Here is a 25,587-nt window from a genome sequence, read left to right on the forward strand (position 1 = left end):
AAAAAAATCCTCTCTTTTCACAAATGGTATGAGTCAGCTCCCTGAAAGATATGCCTCCAGGGTCACCTCTCCACTTTGAGTCCCGTAAAATACAGCATGCTGATTTCACTGGATATCTCTGAAAAGCTCATGGGATTTTATGCTACGATTAACTGACTAGAGGTCTCTGGGCAAGTTAAGTTCAGAACAGCAAATGAATGAAAATTCAGACTAGAATGAATTGTCATGAGAGAGATGTAAAAACTTGTGAAAGAGCACATTTCTCTGTCTTTGTTCTGACTGAAGCAGGTAATATATCCTCTTTTTCAGTCTTGTATTCTTCTAAAATCTAATATAATTTTCATACTTTTATCTTACTTCAAAATGTTCAAATCTACTTTAGAACACAGCCCAATATTTTACATAGCCCCAAATCTGAGATTATTCCCTTCTCTTTTGCAGGGAGGCCATATTCTTCCCAAGTCCTGTCTAAAATATTTCACCATTGCTCTCTCTCCCAGCCCTGAAGTACATTGAGTTATACTTTACCTGTAGATATATGCCTTGTTCATTATAGACTCTAGGTGATGATTAAACTCAAAAAATGAAGTGTACTATGTAGAAAACAAGCAAAAGAAATCCAAAAGTGCATTAGTCTTAAATACATCTATTATATTTAAATAAAACAATATAAAATAGACTTTATTTGTTACTGAAAATAATTCTATTCATGTCTTAAAAAAACTAAGGTCTGTCAGTGGTATTTTCCTCCAGGTAGTGCATTTTAACAAGGTGCCAAACTTTCAGAGCTTCTTGCTTTATTTCATTTCTACCCTCTAGTTACAGTCTTGTTTGTAATGCTTGTTGAAAATCAAGCTTAAAAACATTTCTTTCCTTTTTTTTCTTTTTTAAAGCATGTGGTAGAACTTTATTTTACAATAATTAAAAATCATACCTCCCCCCAAAACATAAGTAAGATAGTAAAAGCATAATAAAATACACTGAAATCATAAATAGGTGTTAAGGCCTGTTGCTCAACACTAGCATTGTTTTTAAGCAAGTTGCATTAAATGTGTATTTATTTCAACAAAATTTGAAGTTCAATTAATATTAACATTTGTTATCTATTCTTGACATTGTTCAAAGACATAGAGAGTTTATATGCATTTAATCCAAACAGTTGTTATTTGCCTCAAGGTTTTCTTCTGCTTACACCCACTTCTATAGCAACAGATACTCCCTACATGCACTCTTACCCTCTACTTTCTCTTTTTAATCTATAGGCTGTAAAATGCAAGAGCAAGAGCATGAAATCCAGAGCCAAACACCAATTTCCTCTCTGCCATTTATTAACTGTGCGACCTTGGAAAAGTCACTTAATATTTCTGTACTTTGGTTTCCTCATCTGTAAATTGGGGACAATAAGAAAATGTACTTAGACTCATAGGATCTTACAGATAGGAAGGGCTGTTAGAGATTATTTAGTTCAAAGATTATTTAGTTCAAAATTTCATCCAATGTAGATAAGACTGTAATAGAACATTTGGAATTAGAAAACAGCTATAATAGCAATGACTATTTAACTAGAAATATACACAAATGATTTCTTTATCCAGAATTCCTGAGTAGGAAACATCCATTAAGCATTCAGATTAAGATAATTTCAATTTGTGGTAACTTGTTTATTGTGCTCTTAACAGAAGTTTTCACAAAGGCACATTTTAAAAGTTAGCTTAAGTGTTCACTGTAGAGAAAATTTATATTCTTAATTTGTTTTCTCATATATAATTTGGAGATAGGTAAATGATATTTTCCCTAGAGAACTGCACATTAAAATGACACACTTATGTGAAGATGACTGGACTGTGGGGTTATGTAAAGAAGATTAATGTTGGCTTTCAGGATCTCCTATGTTATAAAAAAAACTACCTAATATAGTGAGTAGGTTTTTGGACACTGAAGGGACACAGAGATGGGGTTTGAAGAGTTAGCATTTTATAAATTTTTATTATAATGCCAGACAAACACTCAAATCCATAGGAACCTGAGTCTCTCTCAAAGTTGGTTACCTCTGAGCAGTGGCCTCCAGAAACATCCATTCTGCACTAGAAATTTGATGATGGATGGCCAGCCCACCAAGCTGCTGGGAACGTTAAGTTCTGCTCAGTCTAGACCTACATTCTGTGGTCAAAACAGAAGTCTCTAGAGCTGTCTTGGATGGACGAGAATATAGAGTAAGGTCCCTCTTGACTTGGAAAAATCATGGGTGTGGAAGGAAAGCTCCTTCAGCCTGAAGTTTATTTGCCCTTCTGATTATAGTAAGGAATTTGGAGTCAGAAAAAATATGTGATAGAATCCAGATACTGCCACTCACCAGAGTGTGTCTGGACAGATTTTTTTACTCTGCTAATTCTCATTTCCCTCATCTCTAAAATGAGGTTGTTTGGAGGAATAAATGAGATAATGAATACGAGGTTTAACAAAGTATGTAGCTACAAGTATGTATTCAACAGATATCAGCTGCAGCTGTGTTAGAATCCACCTGAGTCTCCAGATTATGTCATCTTGTTTACCCAAGGTGTCAAAGTGATAACCACCTAAAACTGATAAAATCTTTGGTGTTCCTTTTAAGAAGGCTGTCTTTGGAAATACAAGCTATCGTTGCTATTATTAAAAATTTATATGAAATTTCACATCCTGACTCTCCTCAGATTCCTCTTAGGTATCTGATAAAGCTATGAGTTATAAAATATTTATGTCTTAGAACCTTTTTGAATAGGTAATACATTCACATAGTTCAAAAACAATAGGAAATATATACCTTCATAGCCTTTTCTCCTATTCCTGCCCTTACCCATCCTGCTTTTCCCTCCAGCTTCCCATCCTTACCTCAGTTAACCATTTTTATTAGATTTTTTGGGTAGTCTTCCACTGTTTATGTAATATAGAAAAATAGAATATTTTCCCCTTTCTGTTACAAAAGTTAGTATTGTTCTATAAACTGTTCTGTAACTAGCTTTTTTTTTTTAACTGAGCAGTTTGTCTTGGAGGTCTTTCATAGAAAACTTCCTCTTTATTTTTGCATTACAAAGTACTCTATAGATATACTGCAATGTATTTAACTATTTCCCTCTTGATGGACATTTGAGTTGTATCTAAGTATATAAATAATTTTGTTATGCAAAACTGTGCTTACATTTTTCTATAATTATAGAATTTTTGATGAGTGAGATAACTTAGAGGTCAGCTAAACTAATACCCTCATTTTACAGCCAGTATTGCAGGCATTCAGTGACTATGTAATAAATAGTGACAAGTGGAATAGAATAAAATTATAAAATATTCATTTGTAATTATAGCTGTATTTCAAAATATAAAAGCATTCCTATTTTAAGTTATAAAAATAGCTATTATGAGATATAGACTCAAAACAACCAAAAGCAACTTCCATTAGTAGAAATAGGGATATTTTTCCTTCATTCAGCTTTTAAAATTCTTAGCATTGATGAGGGCATAAAAATGGAGGATAGTTTACGAAAAATTAAGAATATGATACTTTTAGGATATTTTAAAGTACTTTGAGATTTCCATTATTATAAGAAGACAGTTAAGTATAGTTATCTTACCTTTAACATCCTATTTGTCCTAAATATTGGATTAAACCCAAAGAAGAGGTAGAAAACATCAAATGGCATTATTGATGCCACATCCAACTGTTGGAAGAACACATTCACAATTATGTTGTGTTTACATGCTTTTTAGGACATAAATTTATTTATACCAATGTATGTAAAGGCTGACCAGTCACCATGATTTATTTGTTGCTTAATACAAAATTGCCTTCAGTTTCATATGCATGGTGTCACTGAAAGGTGTATTAGCGTCCTGAAAACAAGAACACTACTTCATAGCCTACTTCCAATGAATTTCATTTCCAGCTTCATTCATCTGATCTTGGGTTCAGCACTGCATTTTCTGGGATTTTGTTGAGCTGTCACATATATTTAAGAGATGGCATGGTTGCTACTGTTAAAATACATTTTAATAGTGTTTTAAACTTGGGGCTTTTGGACTGAAACTCAAGCCCATTCTTGATTTTATGTGAAACAATTGGGCATTCATTGTAGTGATATATTTTTATGTTTCAGGCAATTCTCCAGTGTGGAGGGCTAATTATATTGTTGGTGGTTCATCCAGACTCTTCAGTTCTTTCTACTACTGTCTACTTTGTATCATATTGCTAACAATAAACTTCTGTGAACATATCTATCAGAGACTGTACAGGCTAACAGAGAAGAGAGGAAAGAAGTCAGTCCCATTTACAGTTATCAGTTCCGATGGGAGAAGGTATTGAAAGTACTATTATAGCTAAAGATAATATATCTTAAATTTGTGATGTATTTAAATTATTCTGGCCTTCCATTAACCTGGTAATTGTGAAATGACACATAACATTTGCATACTTTCCTGATTGCAATGATAACAATAAAAAATTCTTTTACATAAGACAATTATTCATTTTCATTATTTTTTACGTCATCTTGAAAAACAGGGTACATTAAAAAAACGTTTAATTTATTTAAGACAATTAAGAGGAGTTAAGAGTTTTGTGTAAGGCCATAAGTATGAAATGGAAAGTTGAAATAATTAATTGTGTACTACAATTTCAAAGCCTAGTGCTATTGAAAAGGAATGGGACTTTCAGTTTGAATGAACACACATTGGCTACTATAAACAAATTACTTACTAAAATAATTGGCTTAAAAATTGCATAATATCATCAAACCTCATTGATTTTACCCTACAGATATTGAGCCACATAACAAGTTGAGAGGTACACAGAGCAGTTACTAAAATAATGTCTTATAAATAAGAAAGCAGGAGCACAGAACTGTTGATTTGTCTAGTGCTATTTCAGGATCCAGTTGCTCACATACTCACTTGACTTTTCTATGCAGAGAGTTATTAATCATGTGTGATATTAATACATTAATGTGGATTTGTATAGAGATGATTTATTTCTCAATGAATTGTAGAAAATTGAATTAAGTACTGACCAACACTGTACTCTGTACAAGGAACTTTGCAAAGGCATGTTGGGGTTGAAATAGCAGTAAGATATTGTTTCTGTCCACAAGAAGTTAACAATCTAATGGTGGAATAACCAAGCGCAGAAATAGTGTAATACAATGCCATAAGACATACAGGATGTGCTAAGGAAATTCAAAAGGCATGACTTCAATTAAATAAATTTAAAAGTTTACATTTATGAACCCAAATTAAATATATGAGTTAAGTTGCCCTTATTCAAATTCAAGAAAGTGATTAAGTGTTTGGAATAAGGTCTGTGGCACTTACAAAACTATTCATCCTCTTTGTAGAGTTCATCAAAGTAGTTTAGATCTTTTATGAATATGTCTAAGTATGTGGTAGTTTTTTACAGAGAAAATTAATTGGAGATAAAAACGAATTGAAAGAAATTTTAATCACCATAGATCGCCAGTAGGGACAATTTGGCACCTAAACCGAGATTTGTATTTTTAACAAAATTTGAGGCCACTAAAGTGTTGTCCTTGAAATGTGAGGTTGGAGTTCACTCATACAGATTAGGTAACCTTGGAACACCCTCAAATCTCTGCCTATTTCTCGGGGTTAGGAGGAACAATAAAAGATAATAAAGTACTTTGCAAATAATTATGGGTGAAAAAACTACACATGGGTGAAAAAATAATATTATACTGTTATTTGAGAAAAGGAAGATGCCATGTTATCTAAATAATTGCTTCTTTTTTTTTTTTTTGCTGTATGCCATTCTAACAATTTATTTTTAAAATTATTTTATTAAAAATTTTAAAAAAATTACATATTGGAGTATAGTTGATTAACAATGTTGTGTTAGTTTCAGGTGTATAGCCAAGTGATTCAGTTATACATATACATGTGTCTATTCTTTTTCTAATTCTTTTCCCATTTAGGTTATTACAGAATATTTAGCAGAGTTCCCTGTGCTATACCATAGCATATATTTTGCTTATATGAACAAGAAAGAAATAGGAGTAGAAACAATTTTGTAGACTTTTACATCATCATGCTACATGAATTGGAGGCTAGAATTATATATGGACAAGACAAAGTACACCCCATACTCCTTTGTTGACATTTAAATTGGAATTTAAATGTGGGCGCTAAGATTTTGTTCTGCCTAGTGAAGACCCATATATTGAATTACACATTTGCACATACTAGGAAGTATATTGTATAATTATTGAGAAGAAAAACTCTGCCTAATAAAACTTCACCTGTATAAACTTTGTTACAAGGGCTACAATTTTTAAAGGAAATAGATTTTTTTTGGTAGAAATTTATAGATGGAACTTAAAGTCAAAATTGTAATGGATTAGTTGAACAATTTTGGAATTGTAAGTCACCTACCTGAAATTTTGTAGAACTCCAGTAGTATCTCTTTAGTTCATTTGAATCCACCTGAAATATGTTATATTTATAATTCATATTAATTTTAGCCAATTTCATTAAACATTTTCTCACTTTAAAAATATTTATAGCTATTCCTTTCTATTAGTTCCTTCTAACATCAGCCTATAAATATGCTCTATCTTCCCATATCATAAATTTAAAAACCTTCCTTGGCTTTGTTTTCTTTTTGTATTGCTCTAATTGTCACACTAACGCTTCTTAAGAGAGTTATCTACCTTGCTTTGCTCCACATCCTTTCTTCATATTTATTCTTCAACTCATGGCAATTTTGGTGGTGATTTGACTTTTGCTCACTTCTCTTATTCCATCAAGACTACCATTGTGAAAGCCACCAATAACCTCCTAATGATCATACCCAGGGAATCCTTTATATACTAACATTCTTTTATGGCACTCACCACATTTTGAAATCATACATATATGTCTTGCCCCATTTATTTAAGATCAGTCTATTCCATGAAATGGTAATCTATCTCAGGACAGGGTTGATTTTGTTTAGCAACTGTATATAACTAGTGACTATAATATATTAAAAGCCCAATAAATATTTGAGTGGATGAATAGGTAAAGGCATGAAGAGATGAGTAAAACTTTTGAAGCATTTGACTTTTGGGGGACAATTTTGTCCTTGGAACTTTCTCTTTCCAAAGAATCTGTAATGCCATTCTTGGTTTACTTTACTTCTTCAGTTCCAGTTTTCAGGGTCCTTCTTTTTTTTTTTTTTTTTTTTTTTGTGGTACGCGGGCCTCTCACTGTTGTGGCCTCTCCTTTTGTGGAGCACAGGCTCCGGATGAGCAGGCTCAGTGGCCATGCCTCACGGGCCCAGCCGCTCCATGGCATGTGGGATCTTCCCAGACCGGGGCACGAACCCGTGTCCCCTGCATCAGCAGGCGGACTCTCAACCACTGCGCCACTAGGGAAGCCCCTCAGGGTCCTTCTTGCATCCTATGGCTAGCCATTTAAAATCAATATTTCCCAGGATTCAGCCCTCTTCTCTTTTCTCTTCATATTTACTTCCTGGGAAATTTCATTCACTTTCATTATTTCAAAGATCACCATGTATGTGGATGCTACCAAACCTCTACCTCCACTTAATATTAGTATCTGGAGCTGTTGACCTGTCCAACAACTGATTATTGTCTCCCTCACTTAGCAGTTCTGCTCATCTCAAATTTAACCTACAACAAACCTGAATTCATCATCATTCTCCATTTCCCCTAAAGCCATCCATGCTCCTCCTCTTATTGAGTATCATATGAGGATCCTCATCTACACTAGTCAGTGATCCTACACCACTCACTCTCCCTTAGCCTTCATCCAACCAGCAACCAAGTTCTACTGATTCTCCTTTCTAAAATTTTCTCATGCTTATTTTCTCCTTTTGGCTTTGGTTTCCTTGCCTTTATTCTTGCTTTCCTTGATCAGTTCTACAATGGCAGTGAGATGGTCTCTCTAGATCAGATCATTAACAATTCTATTTATGTCAAATTCTATGACTTCACATGACTTAAAGAAAAAAAATCCAAGCTCCCTTTCATGATATACAAAGCTCTATTTTCTCTGTCTCACTCACCTCCTGAAGCATCTTATACTTATTCTGTTTAGCAGTGCATAGCAGAGTTTCTTACCTTGATGCCTTTACCTATGCTGTTCCCAGAATTTAGGACATATTTTTCCCTTTTTTATGGGGACAAAAGTGTGCAGATAATTTAAATTAATCCATCAAAATTTGGACCAGGTGTTCCCTCCTTTATCTGGTTTTCTCTGCATCAAATAGCACCAAGGGCTTACCTCTGTCATGACTTACATCACAAAATTGCACCATTTTTCTTTTGTCTGTCCATGCTTCATACTCTGAGCTACTTAAAAGGGTAGGGACAATATATTTATCCTGTGTTTCTCAGTTCCTAACACAATGTCTAACACACAACATGTGCTCAGTAAATGTGTGGTAAGAGATAGAGGAATAGGAAGGTATTTGTTAACATTCAGAATTAATGCTAATATTGGGATTATACTTTTCTATTTCACTTATAGGTAGGAGGAAATTGTCTGTGTACTATTAATTATTTGACCAAAGTATTATAACTTGGAAACATGGAAGCAGCATCTTCTAATAATTATTATCCAGGCTGTCCATGTTCAAAAATTTTAAATTGCTGTTGAACAATGTTTAAGATTTATTAGCCAAGTTCCCAATTCCTGCCCCACCACCCCATTTTTTTGGCTATAATTTCTACCCACGTGCACATACTAAATTTTACAGAAATACATTAGAATATATATGACATGCTTATTTAATGATTCTTTTCCCTTAAACAAAATGTCTTACTGAGCCACAGGCAGATATAGGTATATGTACAAGTTTACGCTGAATCATGCACCAAGCTTGAGTATAATGAGTCAGCTCCTTCAAAGCTTATATGGAACAGACAGACATATCAAGTGCACATATCAAGTGCTCCTTCAAAGCTTATATGGAACAGACATATGGAACAGACAGACGTATCAAGTGCTAAGAAGTTAAGTTGAAGTATGACCCCATCCTCCAACTCTGGAAGAATGTTCTTAGCATATTTATCCCTTGAGTGGAGCTGGGTATTAGCATTGAGATGGAGATCTCTGGGAGAGCTTTTGCCACTTGATATTACGTGGAGCTGGGAGGTTTCTTGTGGACCAGTGTCCTGAACTTGGCTTTCCCACCTCAGAGGCACAGGCCTGACACCTGGCTGGACCACCAAGACCCTGTCAGCCACACAGCTCAGAAGAAAATGGAGTGAAAAAGAAAGAAAGAAAGAAAAAATAAAATAAAATAAAGGTATTAAAAGAAGAATAAAAAAGTTAGTAAAAATAAAAAATTTAAAAATTAATAAAAAAGAGAAAAAGAATGAGCAATGAAACCAAAAAACAAATCCACCAATGATAACAAGTGCTAAAAACTATACTAAAATAAAAAAAAGAAAACCCCAAAAAACAAAAATGGACCAACAGAACCCTAGGAAAAATGGTGGAAGCAAAGCCATACAGACGAACACACAAAAAGCATACACATACACACTCAGAAAAACAGAAAAAGGAAAAAAAAAAGTATATGTAAAAAAAGGAAGAGAGCAACCAAATGAATAAACAAATCTACCAATGATAACAAACTGTAAATACTAAACTAAGATACACATAAAACCAGAAACAAATTAGATGCAGACAGCAAACCCCAAGTCTACAATTGCTCCCGAAGTCCACTGCCTCAATTTTGGGATGATTCATCATCTATTCAGTTATTCCAGAGATGCAGGGTACATCAAGTTGACTGTGAAGATTTAATCCGCTGCTCCTGAGGCTGCTGGGAGAAATTTCCCTTTCTCTTCTTTGTTTGCACAGCTCCTGGGGTTCAGCTTTGGATTTGGCCCTGCCTCTGACTGTAGGTTGTCTGAGGGCATCTGTTCTTCACTAAGACAGGACGGGGTTAAAGTAGAAGCTGATTAGGGGACTCTGGAGCACTGAGGCTGGGAGGAGGGAGGGATATGGAATGCGGGGTGAGTCTGTGGTGGCAGAGGCCGGCATGACATTGCAACAGCCTGAGGCACGCAGTGTGTTCTCCCGGGGAAGTTGTCCCTGGACCACAGGACCCTGGCAGTGGCGGGCTGCACAGGCTCCCAGGAGGGGAGGTGTCGATAGTGACTCGTGCTTGCACTTCTTGGTGGCTGCAGCAGCAGCCTTAGCTTTTCATGCCCGTCTCTGGTGTCCGCGCTGATAGCTGCAGCTTGTGCCCATCTCTGGAGCTTGTTTAGACAGTGTTCTGAATCCCCTCTCCTCACGCACCCCGAAACAATGGTCTCTTTCCTGGACTCCCCTCCCAGCTAGCTGTGGCACACTAGCCCCCTTCAGGCTGTGTTCACGCAGGCAACCCCAGTCCTCTCCCTGGGATCTGACCTCTGAAGCCTGAGCCTCAGCTCCCAGCCCCCACCCACCCCAGCAGGTGAGCAGACAAGCCTCTTGGGCTGGTGAGTGCTGGTCAGCACCGATCCTCTGTGCGGGAATCTCTCCGCTTTGCCCCCCGCACCCCTGTTGCTGTGCTTTCCTCCGTGGCTCTGAAGCTTCCCCCATCTTCCACTCCCTGTCTCTGCCGGTGAAGGGGCTTCCTAGTGTGTGGAAACCTTTCCTCCTTCACAGCTCCCTCCCACTGGTGCAGGTCCCGTCCCTATTCTTTTTTTTTTGTGTGTGGTACGCGGGCCTCTCACTGTTGTGGCCTCTCCCGTTGCGGAGCACAGGTTCCGGACGCGCAGGCTCAGTGGCCATGGCTCACGGGCCCAGCCACTCCGCGGCATGTGGGATCTTCCCGGACTGGGGCATGAACCTGTGTCCCCTGCACCGGCAGGCTGTCTCTCAACCACTGCGCCACCAGGGAAGCCCCCGTCCCTATTCTTTTGTCTGTGTTTTTTCTTTTTTCTTTTGCCCTACCCAGGTATGTGGGGAGTTTCTTGCCTTTTGGGAGGTCTGAGGTCTTATGCCAGAGTTCAGTAGGTGTTCTGTAGGAGTTGTTCCACATGTAGATGTATTTCTGATGTATTTGTGGGGAGGAAGGTGGTCTCCACTTCTTACTCCTCCGCCATCTTGAAGGTCTCTCTGTAGGCACTTATTTTTAGTATGTAACCCTATTTAATTCTCTCTGTCTCTTTTAAGTCTCATTATTATGCAGGCAACACTTATTCTGAGGAAGTTTACTTTAGAAAGGGTATGATAATTGCACTTAAATCTTTTTCAAACAGATAGTCTTTGAAGACCCTCATCTAAGGTATTATTATATTTATTTATTGTTTACCTCTTCTTTTAAATAATTCATAGAAAATCCATAATTTCACATAGAACAGATAAAAATGTTTCAAAATAATAATAATATATAATACTACTACAAGGTAAACTAAACTGTTATTCAAGGGAAGAAAATCCTTGAACCAAGACTGCCATTCATTCACTCCTTTAAACATTCTTTAGTGCACCCTCTGAATTCCTAGGATGAATAGGGAAATAAATTGAATACTGTCCCTACTCTCAAGAAACTTACTATCAGGTAGCAAAGTGAGCTACCTATGCAAATAGGAGACAAGAGGAAGTTAGTGTGTGGACATTCATTCATTTGATTCAGTCAGCAATTCACTGCTCATCTTCTAGAAGCCAGACCCTAGGCTAGGTGTTCACATTGTCTTACTTAATCTTCACAATAAGTTTATGAGGTGGGTGGTACTAGTTCTATTTTACGGATGACAAAGATAGTACACAATGAAAGGGTAAATTTTTTTTCTCAAGTATTGCTGTAAGTTAATTTCAGAGGCGAAATTTGACCCTGGGCTATTTGTTTCTGCTACATCATAGTGAACTTAATTGTTATTTAACAATTAAATAACAGAAGTGTGAGTAAAATGTGCAGAGCACAGAGAAGGGAGTTGTTAATTTTCTCTAGATCAGTTTATAAATAGTAGCTAAAGGACCAAAAGCAGTTGACTATAATGACAGGCCTGATAGACGTGGTCACTAGAAGGCTCTGAGCGTTTCCATGGATCATTGTGATTGGAAGTCTTAGCAAAGTGTTGTGGGTGCAAGTCTCATATCTACATAACGTCCATGGTGTCATTCCCAGCTCTATTCCTGCTGTCTATAAAGGACATTTTAAATAAGAGACTCCTTTTGTTGGCCCTTGAATCAAAGTTCTGTTCTCTGTGCAGCACCGTTCTCAGAAGAAAGATACTGCACATAAATGCTGTGGAAAACTTGTAAACCCTCCCAATTCCCTCTGTTGTGGCCTCTAGTACCTCGATCTGGTATCTGTTTTCCCTCAAGCCCTTGGGGAATTGATATTTCCATCCTCCAGTTCTGGAATATCTGTCAACTATAGGTATTTAATAAATGTTTGTTGAATGAATGAATGAATGAATAAGTTGATGGTGTAAAACAAAGTTTGCATAGATAGCTAAATGTAGTGAGACTTTCAGGTTGGATACTCAACTTGCATAGTCCTTTTAGCAAAATGTAATCAAGTTTAAAGGCTAAAACTATCTACTCTACATTAAAGAAACCATTAAACTTCATTTGAACAAACAAAGCAATTAGTTCCTGCTCTATATTTGTAGCTTGTGATAATGCATTTTAAATAGAGACCATTGAGTGTGTTTTTATTGGTTATTTTTCTTGGTTTTAACACTCCATGTGTGCAAAGACCTCTTATAAAATTGAAAATAAAAGTCTCTCCTTACTGATTTTGTCATTTTCCATTTGTCAAATATTGATTTTCTCCCTCCTTTGTGCATCTAATGGAGGTTGAAATTAGTGCCCCCTTTTTTGGGTGTTATTTCTTATTTGTACACATCATCTTCATTCATCAAACTGCCAGTGAACTTAGGGGATCATGCTGGTGAGTTAACTAATGCTCTGAAGTCCACACAAGGAATATTTTGAATAGATTTTTGCTATAGCTTTAGCTCTTGCCTTTAGAATTTCTTCCTAGAAAAGATTTCAAATATAGGGGGCATTCCTCAACAAATTATATATATATATATATATATATATATATATATATATATATATATATATATATATATATATATATATATACATATTTTTTTTTTTTTTTGTGGTACGCGGGCCTCTCACTGTTGTGGTCTCTCCCGTTGTGGAGCACAGGCTCTGGATGCACAGGCTCAGCGGCCATGCCTCACGGGCCCAGCCGCTCCATGGCATGTGGGATCTTCCTGAACCGGGGCACGAACCCGTGTCCCCTGCATCGGCAGGCGGACTCTCAACCACTGCGCCAGCAGGGAAGCCCACAAATAGTATTTTTTAAAGAAAAAAATAACCCAAACTCCTTTTAGCTTTTTGATAACTTAAAATCATCTGGAAATTCAAAAGAAAATATTCAGGAGATTAAGGAGACTACCTCTCTTCTTCAAAAACATATATGAACCCAAGGTGCCATACACTTGGTTGCTCTGGTCTTCCTACTTTGACATTGGAGGAACTGTTCCATGCAGCCCTCACTGCGACTGTGATGAAGATATCACAGTGGACATCAGTTGGAAAGGAAGCATTGTTCTAGTTAGCTGGGGAAGGGCCCGGGGGTGGGGTGCAGGGTATAAGAGGCTGTATGATTTGGATGTGTACTTGTGAAAACATAGTCTTCTCTTTCTGTCTTAGATTGATTGGATTGGCTCTGAAATTCCCTCAACAGTGAGAATAAATCCAGGGGAAGATGATTTCTCCTAAGGGTAAGAATGATATTTCTGAAGTGGACCAAACACTGCATTTGATGATGAGGAATGAGGTGTGATGAATCTGGAAAGTGAAGAGTGAAAAGAAGATAGGCACCAGACACAGTTCTAGGCACCCTACCTGCATTAATTCATTCAGCCTTCTCATCAGTATTATGAAGGTACTATTGTTATTCCCATTTTTAAAATGAGGAAACTAAGGTACAGGGAGATGAATGGTCCCCAGCACGTGGTGAGTGCTCAGTGGTTGTTTTGTTATTGTTGTTGTTATTATTATTGTTATTATACTGGTGGTTCCAGTGGTTAGAGACTCATACATGCAGACAATCAGTCAGACATTAAGTAACACAATGCTGTTAATTTGTTTTTTTGTAGTTCAATCTGATATTCCTTTGTCAGTTTGTGCTTCTCCCAAACCCTACTTACTATTATGTCTCCTCTTCTAATAAACTGGAGTCTGGGCTGGATTAACAGCAAATCGAAAAGGTAGATGGCATCACATATGATGTCCGTAATAAGCCAGTAGCGTGCGTTGTTTGGTGTTTGATATGGGAAGATGATGCGCAACGGTATAAGCCAGCAGTTCCAGTTAAAGGCAATGGTGACAAGCAAGAGCCACAGGAGATAGAATCGATCTAGAAAAATAGAGACTGGAGTAATCCACATGGTAGGTAAAAAACATTAAAATAATTCTGTTGCTTAGTTTGGTAAAGTTGGGGCACTACCTACTGGAGATAAGCAATTTGTATAAGAGACTCTGTTTAAAACATTCAGCACAATTCTGCCCCTAGAGCCGAGGCACTGGGGTTTACGAGGGATAAGTCACCTTATCAGCTTTTCTGACATTAAAGAGTGTTCTTCCTGTCTCCCAGAGAATGGCCACTGAGTCTGTCCCCATGAGTGACTGTACTATTTAGATGAGGAAAGGGGAACCCAGGGAAAAGTCAGAGGTACCGTGTCCAGGAGAACTGACTCAAAGGGCTTTATGCTGGTTGGTAATTAAGCTGCAGGGTCACCCAGGGCTTGTGAGCCAAAGGCCACATCCTTGCCCACAGGGGTATGACTGAAGTGGGGAGGGGGCAAATCAGCCAGTGAAGGCAGTCTATGACCCTGTACACAGAGCTTTCCTCTGCCCAAGGGAAGCTGTAGGAGGGGATTTGTTCAATTGGATTAATTAACAATGTGAAGCCATGGAAGAAGACAACCATTTTATAATGATTTTTTTTGGGGGGTGTTAAGTGAACATATTACTTAATGCTTTGGGACTTCTTTTAGAAGTTAATTAGGGACAGGACAGGCCCTGGACTATTTTAAAAACACACAAGAATATTTTTATCTCTTATCTTCACTGGAAAGGGGAAAACAACCCATTGCAGATAATACAGTTTAAATTCTGCTTTCTAGATAGGTTCAGATCACTGGTTAGAGAAAATGGAAGCTGTCTGTGACTTTGGGTTTCGGGGGTTCTTGGTAACAGCCAGCCCTCCCACTGAGATAATCCACCATTTGATGGTACCTGTGTACGAATCTATGCTTTTTGGAAGTCTGATTCGCTTTAGGTACTCTGTTAGAGGCACCTTCTGATAATGTTCTTCTTTTAGCTTAGCACTGCTTTCTTGTGTTGATGATACAACTGTGGGCTTTGCTTTATAGGAAAAAAGAGATGAAAACATTTTTAAGAGGTTAGGTTAGCTTAATGAGAAAAAAGCTTGGATTTCTTGGAATCAAAACATTCCAAAATCTTCCCCTCTCAATACAGGCAGATGAGGCATTTCATGACATTTAAAATATTGCCATTTGTGAAAATATCCAAGTAATGAAAACATCAAAAGTTGGAAATAAATAGCAGGTTAAAGTTTAAATTAAGTGTCCTAAAGATGTTACAAATAGGATATTTTAAATACAAGTTTCATTCCCACATATTTTGGAACATAAATAGTTAGTGCTTTGGATTTACATTGAACAGAAACATTACAAATGTGCACCATTCTACAGGTTTCAGTTTCATGATTCTTTTTATTTTAAGTCTTTATTGAATTTGTTACAATATTGCTTCTGTTTTATGTTTTGGTTTTTTGGCCGCAAAGCATGTGGGACTCAGCTTCCTGACCAGGGATTGAACCGGCACCCCCTGCATTGGAAGGCAGAGCCTTAACCACTGGACCACCAGGGAAGTCCCCTAGTTTCTTGCTTCTTTAGCTTCATTTATATCCTTCCAGTTATGGGTAAGTAAAGCTCAAAATATTCTTTTCAACAAATCTTTATCAAGCTATAATGACTATATGTTAGACCCTTCTCTTTAAAAAGAAACTATATATAATACATAGTTTATTTTGAAAATCCAACTTTCTTCCTACAGAATTATAAGGAAATCTTCAACTCCATCCTATGTAATTAACAATTTTGTTTTTATTTATCTGTTATTAAACAACACACTTTCTTCTCTACTTTTTCTATACATTTATAAACATTTTATTAAAGATTTTTTACAAATTAATTAATTAATTAATTTATTTTTGGCTGTGTAGGGTCTTCGTTTCTGTGCAAGGGCTTTCTCTAGTTGTGGCGAGTGGGGGCCACTCTTCATCGCGGTGCGCGGGCTATAAACATTTTATATAGATGTAATTATGGTATATATATGTATATATACTATATATACATATATACACCATGTATCTATGTATATATGATGTATATATCACTTTTGTGCTCTACTTTATTGTACTTATTAATTTTTCATAAGCACATTTCTGTAATTATTAGATAGACTGATAATTGTCTCTCTCCTTATGTGACTAGTTCACTGATGTCCTTTGCTGTGTTGTGTACTCAGGTAGTATTCTTGTATTCTTATTATAAGTGCTTTGTTTATTATGGGTATTATTAATTAATATTTACAATAAAACTTTCTATAACAGATATTGTTGTTGGCCTGTGCATATTCTGTGGGCCAGAGGTCATGTGCAGAAGGCTCCTGCATCTCTCTGCCTTGGGGATTTCTCCCAGCTGCCTTGCTTAAAATGCTGGAGTATTAGCAACATTCCCCAGCAGCAACCCTCAGCCAACGAAGGACAGGAGTTGATGGGTTGATACCCCAGCTTCCTCTTCCTTCAGGATAATTCTGATGTGTCATCCACACAGATTTTCAGCTGGCTCAAGCCCCAGTGGCCCACAGCAGTAACGCTTTATTAACACACCTTTATTGTCTTAACTCCCTTCTCTGTCTCTCTTGCCCACCCTCACCTCCTGGAGCACCCTCAATATAAAATATTTATAGCTAAATCATTGTCTTGGGGTTGGCTTTTGGGGAACCCCAAACTAAAACATTTGCAAAATACATGTCCACTCATAACCTCCTTCTTCGTGGTACTTTGAGTTCACACTGCTCACCAGTTTGGGGGCTGCCTTCAGGTGAGGACATATCACCTTCCACCAACTTTCTCTTGTAGAAATCTGTTCTTTGACGCAATCTCCTCACTAGGTTGTGTAGCTGGGCATCGGCATACTCATTAATAACAGGGGCTCCAAGTGGTTTGCTTTTTGGACTAAATGAGAAGAAAAAAAAGGTGACCGAGTTGGACCCATGAGGAGAAACATACAGGGAAGGGATTAAGTCTCTTCATCTTCCTTATATACCCAAGATTATTAACTGCTCCTTTCTGCAATTGGATAGAACAACTTAAGCATTAAATTTGATGGAAATAGTGCTCATGCAATAAGATTTTCCATTGAAAAATTAGAATCCAGAAATAACAAAGGAGTATTCTTGACTGTGGTTCTGCCATTAGACTGTATAGTGAGAAGAAAAAAAGCTATAGTTGACAAAATAGGCAGAGTTCTAAGATGGCTCCTTTGTGTACATGTCCTGCATGATCCCAGGGAAAATCAATATGGTGGATTTTACTCCATAATTAGTTGTGTTATGTGGCTCAGTTGATTTTAAGATAAGGAAATTATATAGCTGGGCCTGATGTAACCAAATGAGCCCTTTAAAAGCAGAGAGTTTCTCCAGATGGTGACAGAAGAAAAAGTCAGAGATTTGAAGCACAAGCGGAACTTTACTTAAGAGAAATTCTCCATTTTGGGCTTTGAAGGAGAAAAGGGTCCCCTGATAAGAATTGCATGAGGCCTCTAGGAGCTGAGAGTGATCCCTGGCTAGTTAACAAGGAAACAAGGACCTCAGTCCTGCAACCATAAAAAAACTGCATTTTGCCAATAATTTGAATGAGATTAGAAGGAGATTCTTCTTTGGTGCCTCCAGGTAAGAACCCAGCCAGGCCTGGCTGACACCTTGATATCAGCTGTGTAAGACCTTAAGCAGGGAACCCAGCCAAGCCCACCCAGACTTCTGATCTATGGAACTGTGAGCTTGTAAATGGGTGTTGTTTTAGGTCTCTAAAATTGCCATAATTTGTTATTCAGCAGTAGAAAACTAATATATCTAGTGTGCTTTAATGAACTTCCCTTCTAAGAAAACACATAAAGCATAACATAAAGTAAGTCACCTACATACGAACGAGTTCCAGTCCAAGAGCATGTTCGTAAGTCCAATTTGTTCATAAGTCCAACAAAGTTAGCCTAGGTACTCAACTAACACAATTGGCTATATAGTACTGTCCTGTATTAGGTTTATAATACTTTTTTTTCACACAAATAATACATTAAAAACAAACAAAAAATAAAGAAAACATTTACAGTTTTACAGTACAGTACCTTGAAAAGTACAGTAGTACAGTACATCAGCTGGCATCCAGGGGCTGGCATCGAGTGAACAGGCAAGAAGAGTTACTGACTGGAGGAGGGAGAGGAGGTGGGAGATGGTAGAGCTGAAGGATCATCAGCAACAGGAGACAGAGGGCAAGCTGCAGTTTCACTCATGCCTGCCATTGATGGCACATGTTCTGGTTCCTCGCTGGATTCAATTCTATCTACTACCCTTTTGAAAAAATTATCCAGTGATGTCTGGGTAGTAGCTCTTTTTCTCATCATAAATGACACGGTAGCACTGGATTGCATTCTGAATGGCTGCTGCAACCTTCATGTACCGTTCTATGTTTTGGTCCTGTGCCTCAAAAACTAACAGTGACTCCTCAAATAAAGAAAATCCCCTTGCCATTCCCTGCATCGTGAATCTCTTTCGTTCTTCAGTTACTTCTTCCTCTTGTCTCTCTTTGTCCTTCCTCTGGGCCTCCAATTCCACCAGGTCTTCATTAGTAAGCTCCTTGTGTTGCACAGCAAGGAGCTCAGTGAAATTGTCCTCTTGCAGATCTAGCTCCAGCTTCTCACTGAGAGTCACTAAGTTGCTGAAGACCTCTTTGGATTCCGCATCCACCTTCTCAAATCCACAAAAATCACGACCAAACTGCGGGCAAAGGTTCTTCCAAACCCCATTCATGGTGACGGCTGTAACCTCATGCCAAGCAAAGTCAATTTTTTTTTTTATGGCCTCGTAGATGTTATTGTCCTTCCAAAATTGTCACAAGATTGTTCCTGATTTGTCACTCACCTTTACTGCCTGATGAAAAGTGTGACATAAATATTTCTTGAAAGTCCCTATAACTCCCTGGTCCATGGGTTGGATGAACGATGAAATATTCAGTGGCAGATTCACTACTTTGATGCTTGGATGAAAGTCGTCCATGAATGGGAGGTGGCCCGGAGCATTGTCCAGCAGCAAAAGAATTTTGAATGGGACATCCTTCTCCAAGCAATATTACTCTACCTCCGGGATAAAGGGTGGAAAAACTAATCCTGGAAAATGGCCTGTGCAACCTGGACTTTGGAGTTACTCTTCCACACAACAGGAAGAGAGCCCTTGGCTATGTTTTTAAGGGCTCCTGGGTTCTCTGAATGATAAACTAAGAGAGGCTTCAGCTTCATATCACCAGAAGTATTGCCACCAAACAACAGAATTAGCCTATCCTTTGCTGCTTTATAGGGTGGCATCAACTTTTCCTCCTTATTGATGTAACTTTGGTCTGGTATCCCCTTCTGGCACAGTCCTGCCACATTCACATTAAAAACCTGCTTGGGCAAATACGTGCCTTCATCAATAATTTCTTGAAGCATTTCAGGAAATTCCTGGGCAGCTACCGTATCTGCACTCACTGCCTTGCCACTTACTTTTTTTTTTTTTTTTTGCCACTTACTTTTATGTTGTGAATGTTGGCTCTAGTCTTGAATCGATAAAACCAGCCATGGCTGGCATTAAAAGATGTGCCCTCTGATACTTCACTGTGTTTCTTCTTCAAGTCTTCATAAAGGCTTTTAGCTTTGTCTCAAAACAGCATTAAGCTGAGCAGGACTCAATGCTGATGCTGATCCTGCGTCCACAGGATGGAGAAGTTTCTCCATCTCCTCCATCACTTTTCCACGATTCTTCAATATTATTGTCAGCATCATTGGCACAGCAGACTTCACATGTTCCATGACCTTGTCCTTGTTCTTTAGAATCATGCCGATGGTTGAATTATTTATGTTATAAAAGTGAGCGATGTCTACCATCTTTTCACCTCACTCTCCTCTCTCAGTTATTTTCACTTTTGTTTCCATCATTATTGCTTGGTACTTCTTAGCAGTAACAGCTACATCACTGCTGCTTTTACGTTTGCTTCCAGACATCCTGGGCTTGAAACAAAGATACTGTACTACTGTACTCTATATAATACTGTATACTAAAATACACAAAAGCACAACCACTTGTAGAGAATGCATGCATGTGATAATGTACGCCAGACACATGAACTAACTTAAATGATTGGACATGTGAATGTATGTTCATGTCTTTGAAAGTTTGCAACTTGAAAGTTCATAGGTAGGGGACTTACTGTATAAACTAGTATACTTCATAATGATCTAAGTTTCCTCACAGCTTTTCCTCAAATCTCTAACTCACTCTCTACCTTCCTTCTGAGTATGACACTGGGTCTACACGGGCTCCCATAAGTTCTATACGTTCTCACCTCCTCAAATCCATATTTGCCCTTTCCATCTCACTTCCAAACTGGAACCCATGCGGTTCACATTGGAAATGGGTAACCTGTGGATTCCATTTAAAGAGCCGCTCTCCACTAATATCCATTTTCCACCAGGTCCACAAATATATCATAAATCTAGTTGTTTACAAATTCCCCAACCATTGGTGTCTTTCTCTCTCTCCTTATAATTATCATAGTATAACTTATACCTCTTTCAAATGTCTAAAGCCCTGCTTCAGCATCAAGATTCTTCAAGTGTGTCCCACTAAGACCTCTATAAACCATTCAAGAATGGAGAAGGTGGAGCTGCAGTGGAAGAAAGTCTGATACATCGTACACAATACAGAAATAGGAGGACATTCAGTCTACAAAACCAAGAAAACTTTTTTTTCTGAGTAAGATGTGTTGTCATTTATATCATTTAATAAATTTCTGCTTAAAAACCTTAGTCTGCTTAGAAGTTTATTCATCCATCAAACAGTTATTGAGTTTCTACTTTTTGTACTGGAAATAGAAAGATAAGTTAAACAGATACTAGCTCTATGGATGTTCATAGTTTAATGGGGGAGGCAAGGATGTAAATAAGTAGCTAATAATAAGTAATAAAAATATGTACAAAATGCTATGCTCACACTGAACTTGGCCTGGGGTATCAAGGAGTGGCTTCACAGAGAAAGCATCCTAAGTCTGGAAGGATTAGAAGGTCTTTGACAGAAAAATGAAATAAGGGCCTTCCAGGCCTTGAGAACAATATATTCAAAGATGTGAAAAAAATATGACATGTTCAGCAAGTATTTTGGCGTGACTGGAAGACAGTGTGTATGTGGAGGGCACCAGGTGGTGGGGTGTGTCAGAAGTGATGGTGGTTAGGTCTGGAAAGGTGAGTGGGGTCAGCTTATGATGGTTCCTGTATGATCTGCTTAGGAGTTTAAACATTGACCTATGGGCTAAAGGGAACCAATAGAGAATATTAAGCAAATGAGGGATACGAGCAGATAGAAGTTTTGGAAAAGTAACAATAATCCAATATTATATACTGTGTTCCAAGGCCACAACCTTGGAATTTGCTGACATTTAAGGAGTAGCACAAGTAAAGGAACCGAGAAGTAGCAGTGAGAGAGGTAAAGCTGAGAGAGAAAAATATCGCAGAAGTTGGGGAAGGTAAGAGTTTGACAAAAGAAGTCAGTACACAAAGTGAGTAAGATGGGGACTAGGGGAAGACTTTAATTTAGCAAGTAAGATTTCATTTTTAAGAAAATTGGTTGGGGAAAAGTGTAATGTCATCAAATTTTGTCATTTTTCTCTTCATTTGTCTTAACAAGTATTTTGTAAAAGAAGTACTTAGAACCTGCCTTTGTTCTCTAAATAATATTTTAGATTTCCATTCATTAGTTCCTAAATTCATTTAAAAGAAGTATTTATTTCTTATAATAAGATCTTCTTGAATAATTTTTGGCTTTTGCAAACTTTGCTAGATTCTTCTTAATTAATGCCTAATTAAGAATTAATTCATTTTTCAATGACAACTCATTTAAAAAATTCCAGTTGGTCAAAGTCTTTAAAACCTGCTATTTCTTTCTTGAATAACAGACAGGAATTAGGTAAAGAAAATTATACTCCAGGAAAGGTGTGACCAAAATGGAGTAGTAGGGAGACCCTGAATTCACCTCCTCCCACAGGTACATCCAAATTACAACTATCTATGAACAACTATCTAACAGAGCAACTATGTATGAGAAAGACCTGAAGACTAGCAGAAATAATTTTCCAATTAAAGATATAAAGATGGGACCACAACAAGATGGGTAGGAGGGGTGGAGACATGGTATATTCAGGACCCACATTCCTGGGTCAGTGATCCACAAATGGGAGGAATATCACAGTCACAGAGGTCCTCCCCAAGGAGTGAGGGATCTGAACCCCAAATTGGGCTCTTCAGACTGGTGGTCCTGCGTTGGGGAGATGAACCCCTGTAGTGTCCAGCTTTGAAAACCAGTGGGGCTTATGTTTGGGAGAGCCAGAAGACTACAGGAAACAATGACTCTGCTCTAAACAGGTGCATGTAAAATCTCACTCTCTACATGTCTTAGCACAGAGGCAATAGTTTAAGAAGAACGTGGGTCAGATCCCCTTGCTCATCTTGAAAAGCCTCCTGGAGAGGCAGGAGGCAACTGGGCCTCCCCCTGGGGATGGAAATGCTGGCTGCAGCCAGTTTTGGGAGCTTGTTGCACTGTGTGGACACTGGTGCTGGAAAGTGTCATTTAGGAATCCTCCCTCTAGCATATTAGCACTGGGGGCTTACCTGCCTACCAGTGGACTGGCACCAGACCCACTGCCTCTTATCCATGAACGGATCTGGCTGTGACCACTGGCAGGCTGGTACTAGTCTTGTGGCCCCATGACCCCAGGCTTAGCAGCCAGGCATGTGGGGACGCACCCCACCTACCACTGGGCCACAGTCACTGCATGAAGCAAGGCCTTGCAGTCAAGTGGGCTGGGGAAAGCCTTGCTTAACAGCGTGCCCACAGAAGTCAGACCTACCACAACGGACGGGGGCTCACAGCCCACATGGGGCACGCTTAGAGCATATATCTCTGGTGACCACAACAGTATGAGACTAGAAATCAACTACAATTTTAAAAAATGCAAAACACACAAACACTTGTAGTCGAAACAATATGCTACTAAACAACCAATGGGTCAATAAAAATATCCAAGAGAAAATAAAAAAATACCTGAAGACAAATGTAAATGAAAACACAACATTCCAAAATTAATGGGAGGCAGCAAAAGCAAGTTCTAAGAGGGAAGTTTATAGAGATACAGACCTACCTCAGAAAGCAAGGAAAATCTCAAATAACACTCTATCCTTAAATCTAAAGAACTAGAAAAAACAAGAACAACCAAAACTCAAAGTTAGAATGAAGGGAGTAATAAAGTTCCGAGCAGAAATAAATGAGAGACCAAAAATAAATAAATAAATAAATAAATAAATAAATAAATAAATAAATAAAATAGAAAAGATCAATGAAACTAAGAGCTGGTTCTTTGAAAAAATAAACAAAATTGACAAACCTTTAGCCAGACTCATCAAGAAATAAAGAGAAATAAATAAATAAATAAAATAAAATAAAATAAATAAAATCAGAAATGAAAGAAGTTTCCTTTGATACTGCAGAAATACAAAGGATCATAACATGAGCAATTATACACCAATAAAATAAAAAATCTGGAAGAAATGGATAAATTCCTAGAAATGTACGATCTTCCAAGAGTGAATCAAGAAGAAATAGATAAATATGAACAGACCAATTATCAATAATGAAAGTGAGTCTGTACTAAAAAATCCCAATGATCCCATCTTGTCCAGGACAAGATATTTATGATAAAAACTCTCAACAAAGTGGGTAAAGAAGGAACATACCTCAACATGAAAAAAGCCATGTACGACAAATCCACAGCCAACATCTTACTCAATGGTGAAAAGCTGAAAGCCTTTCCTCTAAGTTCAGGAACACGATAAGTATACTCTTGCTACTTTTATTCAACATAGTATTGGAAGTCTTAGTCACAGCAATCAGACAAGAAATAAATTAAAAGCTTTCAAATTTGAAAGGAAGAAGTAAAACTGTCACTATTTGAAAATGACATGGTAATATATATAGAAAATCTTTGACACCAGCAAAAAGCTATTAGAACTAATGAATGAATTCAGTAAAGTTGTAGGATACATAATTAATATACAAAAATCTGTTGCATTTCCAAACACTAATAATGAACTATCAGAAAGAGAGTTAAGAAAATAATCCCAGTCACTACTGCATCCAAAAAAAAAAAAAAATACCCATGAAAAAAATCCTACCAAGGAGGCAAAAATCTGGTACTCAAAATATCAATGTCATTTTTCACAGAACTAGAAGAAATCATTCTAAAATTTGTATGGAAACACAAAAGATCTCTAACAGCCAAAGCAATCCTGAAAAAGAGAAATGATGAATTTATCATGCTTTCTGATTTCAAACTTTGTAACAAAGCTAGTGTAATAAAAACATTATGGTACTAACCAAAAACACACACATAGAACAATGGAACGAAATAAAGACCCCAGAAATAAACCCACACGTATATGGTCAATTAAATATGACAATGGAAACAAGACTATACAGTGGAAAACTCTTCCATAAATGGTGTCGGGAAAACTGGACAGCTACATGCAAAAGAATCAAACTGCACTACTTCCCCACACCATATACAAAAATAAACTCATAACGTATTAAAGAATTAAATGTAAGACCTGAAACCACAAAACTCCTGGAAGAAAACATAAGCAGCATGCCCTTTGACATTCGTTTTAGCAATATTTTTTGGATCTGCCTCCTCAGGCAAGGAGAACAAAAGCAAAAATAAACAGATGCGATTACATTGAACTATAAAGCTTTTGCACAGGAAAGGAAACTAGCAACAAAATAAAAATTCAGCTTACTGACGGGGAGAATATATTTGCAAACAATATATGCAATAAGGGATTAATATCCAAACTATACAATGAAGTCATACAGCTCAACATCATAAAAACAAAAAAACCTGATTAAGAAATGGGTGTAGGATCTGAATAGACATTTTTCTAAAGAAGACATACAGATAACTAAAAGACACATGAAAAGTTGCTCAACGTTAGTAATCATCAGGGAACTCCAAATCAAATCCACAATGAGATATCACCTCACACCCATCACAATGGCTATTAAAAAATTACAGGAGTATGTGAGGATGTGGAGAAAAGGGAAACCTCATGCACTGTTCATGAAAGTGTAAATTGATGCAGCCACTATGGAAAACAGTAAGAGGTTTCTCAAAAAGTTAAAAATAGAACTACC

At 37.5% G+C, this 25,587-nt stretch overlaps 1 protein-coding gene across 1 annotated transcript in view; it reads right to left on the reverse strand.

Moving 5' to 3' along the window:
* Positions 1–25,587, reverse strand: part of CNGB3 (cyclic nucleotide gated channel subunit beta 3) — a 139,170-nt gene that overhangs the window by 57,996 nt on the left and 55,587 nt on the right. Inside the window, exons 4-9 of the mRNA XM_060035259.1 lie at positions 17,124–17,269; positions 15,250–15,378; positions 14,160–14,368; positions 6,412–6,462; positions 3,606–3,692; positions 529–593 (exon numbers count right to left, since the gene is read on the reverse strand). Coding sequence (XP_059891242.1) covers positions 529–593; positions 3,606–3,692; positions 6,412–6,462; positions 14,160–14,368; positions 15,250–15,378; positions 17,124–17,269 — 687 coding nt within the window. The remainder of the gene's footprint in view (positions 1–528; positions 594–3,605; positions 3,693–6,411; positions 6,463–14,159; positions 14,369–15,249; positions 15,379–17,123; positions 17,270–25,587) is intronic.

This window comes from Delphinus delphis, chromosome 17 (assembly GCF_949987515.2).
Source record: "Delphinus delphis chromosome 17, mDelDel1.2, whole genome shotgun sequence".
Lineage (NCBI taxonomy): Eukaryota > Metazoa > Chordata > Mammalia > Artiodactyla > Delphinidae > Delphinus > Delphinus delphis.